The sequence below is a fragment of the Stegastes partitus genome, unplaced genomic scaffold, assembly GCF_000690725.1.
Source record: "Stegastes partitus isolate 25-593 unplaced genomic scaffold, Stegastes_partitus-1.0.2 Scaffold839, whole genome shotgun sequence".
Taxonomy (NCBI): domain Eukaryota; kingdom Metazoa; phylum Chordata; class Actinopteri; family Pomacentridae; genus Stegastes; species Stegastes partitus.
Window position 1 is genome coordinate 259,059 of NW_007578570.1, and position 3,791 is coordinate 262,849.

Below are 3,791 nucleotides of genomic sequence, written 5' to 3' on the forward strand. Positions count from 1 at the left end.
GATGACTCCATCTGCTGAGGAAGATCCTGTGATGTGACTGAAAGCTCCACAGCAGCTACTAAATGGACCTTGTAGTGAGATCGTTTGGTCAGCTGCTGTTAATAAGGTCAAGAATGAACTTTGAGTGTTGTGGTGGAAATCTTTGTGAGAAGCAGTGACATAATCAGATTTAATCAGGACAAGACTAGAAAACAGCTCTTATCCTTTCAGTTCTTTGTTAAAGTGGATAAATGTAGAGTAAATCTTATTTTCAGCTGACAAGCACAGAGCTCAGACACACAAGTGTATCTAAGAGGTGGAGCGATACAAGATGAAGCTCATTTCTAGCAGCTTGCAGGTAGACAGCAGATCAGGGAGTGTGCATCTGCTGACTGCAGCGTGGGCTGAGTGGATATCTAACAGCTACACACTGGCCTTCAAAAGTGTCTCTTTACACTACAGCTTTGACCTGGATCACACAACGGGAACGGAAACAAGATCAAATGTGCATCATCAGAAACCTCAATCATAATTATGTGTCTCAGTGGGAAAAACAAAACACAGAATATCAGTAAATAAGGTGATAATGAATTGACCACAACAGCTCTCCATGTGCTTGTTGGTTTGTAGACTGAATGTCAGAGAGTATGTTTCATTGAACATGCTTTGGCAGCTTATCCTGTGTGTATGCAGTAACTGGTATGAACAGGGTTCAACTGGGGTTTGTGAGGAGGGGAGCTCTTGTTCAGTGAGGTCCAGCTCATAGACCAGACTCTAGGCAGCACAAACAGGGAACATTTCTTCATGTCAAAGTGGCTCCAGTGAAAACTGTTCACACTGTGTTCTGTAGATTGTCCACAGTAACAAAGACTGTTTCTGGAAAGACGTGTTGCAGCAGAATTTATAGAATTTCTCCTTTTTAATGTCGTAACATGAACAAAATATGACTATGATGATGTGCACTAACACTGGCATTCTTGCTTTTCATAAAATACGGTAACTTGCAGGCTGAGTATAGCCCCTTTCAGACCGACACTCTTTCCTGTCATGTGATGGTCAGCAAATGTGTTGGATTCATGTCTGAATGCAAATCGTATGTACAGTTCTGATGGAGCTGATTCATTCTGACTTTCTTGTTTCCAGTGGTTTCACTGTAGAAACTGTCAATCTGTGCAGCAGCTCAGCTGTTTGTATGCAGAAAAGTGCCGAGGTTAATGAGGCAACATGAGATCACAGTGACGTGTCTGAAATGATCAGTGGAACCACCTGCTGGGCCACGTGTACAACGTCTCTCAGAGTTGTATGTGAGTTGGAGACGGTGTGAACCTGAAGGAGACGGAGCTCAGCCACAGCTGGTTTCAATGGTTCTGTAAATGTGGCAGCTTGTGTTTTTAGGTTTTGTCTTTAGCAACAATTAAATCACTTGTTCTGAGAAATGTTGTGGTTTTGTTTGGGTGGTCATTGATCATGAAGGTTTCTGATGCTGATCTGTGTCTTCATGTTGTCTTTGGACAGGATGTAGTTGTGTAGCTGTGATTCACTGTGACGCTGAGGTCAAAGGTCCTGACCAAGATGTTTCTCATTAACTGTCACAGATGAGATGAACCAGAAAAAAACATCAGGTCATACTGGGATCCATTTCCCAGTTGTCATCAAAGAAATAATTTCAATTAAACTTAGATCATTGATGACTTTGAACACTTTGTTGATACTTTGATATTCATGATCATTGCTGGAAGTAACAATAAGGACGTGTTCAATGTACTTCCTGAAAATGTGTTCAGTGAACTGTATCAGTCAGTTCAGTTTCTGTTCAGTCTGACTGAGGGAGGTTTTTGTACGACGCCTTTTCACTGTGTGAACACATACTGACTGTTGGGGTAATGGAGACTCTGACAGTGATAAACTGCTTCATCTTCAGTCTGGACTCCACTGATGGTCAGAGTGAAGTCAGAGTTTGATCCACTGCCTGTAAAACGAGCTGGAATCCCTGATTCTCTGCTGTTAGCATTAGAAATGAGCAGTTTAGGAACTCCTCCATCTTTCTGCTGGTACCAGGCTAAACGGTGCTTGCCATTATAAACACGAACATGCTGACTGGTCGTGCATCTGATGGTGACGGAGCCTCCCAGAGCAGAGCTCACTGCTCCAGGCTGAGTCACTGTGATCTGTCCTCTGGACTCTGAGGATACAGAGACACAAACAGAAAGCAGCGTCATGGTTGTGTGGGCTTCATTTCAGAGGGACGCATGTTGATAGAGGAGAGGAGTCTGATTGTCTGGACTTTACCTGTGAAGCAACAGCAGAGGAGAGTCCAGATGAGGACGCAGATCAAAGTCATGTTTCTGATGAGGAGGATTTCTGTGTCTTCTGTTGTCATGAAGGACAGCTGTCAGTCATCCAGTGTTCAAGTGTCACCACTATAAAGTCTCCCAGAGCACTGGAGCATGGTGCTGCTGATGCAAAGTGCCTCTCTATGGAAATGTTCTGACTCATTCTAACATGTGGGGCTTGATTTGAACTCTGGTGTAGACTCTGGTCCAATCAGCCATCAACTCAGGACAATACAGAGACCCATGAGGGTGCAGAGACTGGTGTATGATGCTGTATACAATAGAGGTTACTGCCACTGAAGCAGTGAAATTGTGGAAAAGGTTTCATTTCTATGCAGATGACACCCAGCTATGTTTATCTATGTAAACTACTAAGTTATTATCTAAACATACTATCTAAACAAGTAGTAAGTGTGCATGGCATTGCCTTGGCCTCCAGCTCTACTGGGAGGAACCTCAGAGGTATCTTTGACCAAGATATGACTTTTTACTTACACACAAAGCAAGTCTCTGGGTTGGCTTTCCCTCACCTGCATCATTTTGTCAAAAAAAAAGAACATGATGTCTTAAAGTCAATCTGAAAAACTAGTTGATGAGTTTGTCACCTCTGGTCTGAAAACTCTCTGAAAAACCTCCAGTTGATCCAAACTGCTGCAGCCAGAGTTCTGGTAGGAAATATAACATAATAGATCATCTTTGTCTCATATGAGTTTCTCTTTATTGCATCCCTGTAAAATCCAGGATAAGGTTTAAATTGTTCTCCTCAGATACAAAGTTCTTCATGACCAAGCTCCATCATATCTGAAAGACCTCATTGTCCCATATGATCTGAACAGAGCTCCTATAGTTCGTACAGTTTCCAGAAGTAGAATGGGAGGCAGAGCCTTCAGTTATCAGATCCTCTGGTGTGAAATCAGCTCCCAGTCTGGATTCAGGAGGCAGACACCCTCTCTACTGTTAAGGCTGAAAACTTTGCTCTTTGATAAAGTTTAGAGTTAAAGCTGCTCAGGATCACCTGAACCATCCCTTAGTTCTAGTTTGTGTTTGGTTCTCTCTGCAGGTGTCTCTGGGTCTGAAGCTACACATCTCTGATCTGCATTTACTGGCCTCACTGATCAGCGAGACCCTGATGATCCTCTCAGCAGCCCTCACCACTCTCTTCAGTGCCTTCCAGTCAGAGTCACTGCTGCTCTCATGCCACAGAGAGATCCTGCTGGTCAGCACGCTCTCTATGGTTCCTCTGGAGAAAGTGGTGAGGACTGATGTGCTCAGACGGCCTCTCTTTAGCCTCCACAGGAAGATCAGGCGTTGATGAGCTTTCTTGATGGATGGAGGAGGTGTGCAGAGACCAGGTGAGGTCCTTGGCCACATGCACTCCCAGGAATTTGGTGTGCTGTCCTATTTCTACTGCAGTGTCCATGATGTAAACCGAGGTGTGCACTGGCTGCTTCTTCCTGAAGTCGATGACCAGTTCCTTGG

General features: G+C 44.0%; 1 gene segment (V, D, J or C); it reads right to left on the reverse strand.

Moving 5' to 3' along the window:
* Window positions 1–1,807: 1,807 nt before the first annotated feature.
* Window positions 1,808–2,448, reverse strand: LOC103365429 (Ig kappa chain V-I region Wes-like). The segment is given in 2 exon segments: window positions 1,808–2,161; window positions 2,269–2,448. Coding segments are annotated over 2 exon segments (423 nt in total).
* Between the last annotated feature and the right edge of the window lie 1,343 nt (window positions 2,449–3,791).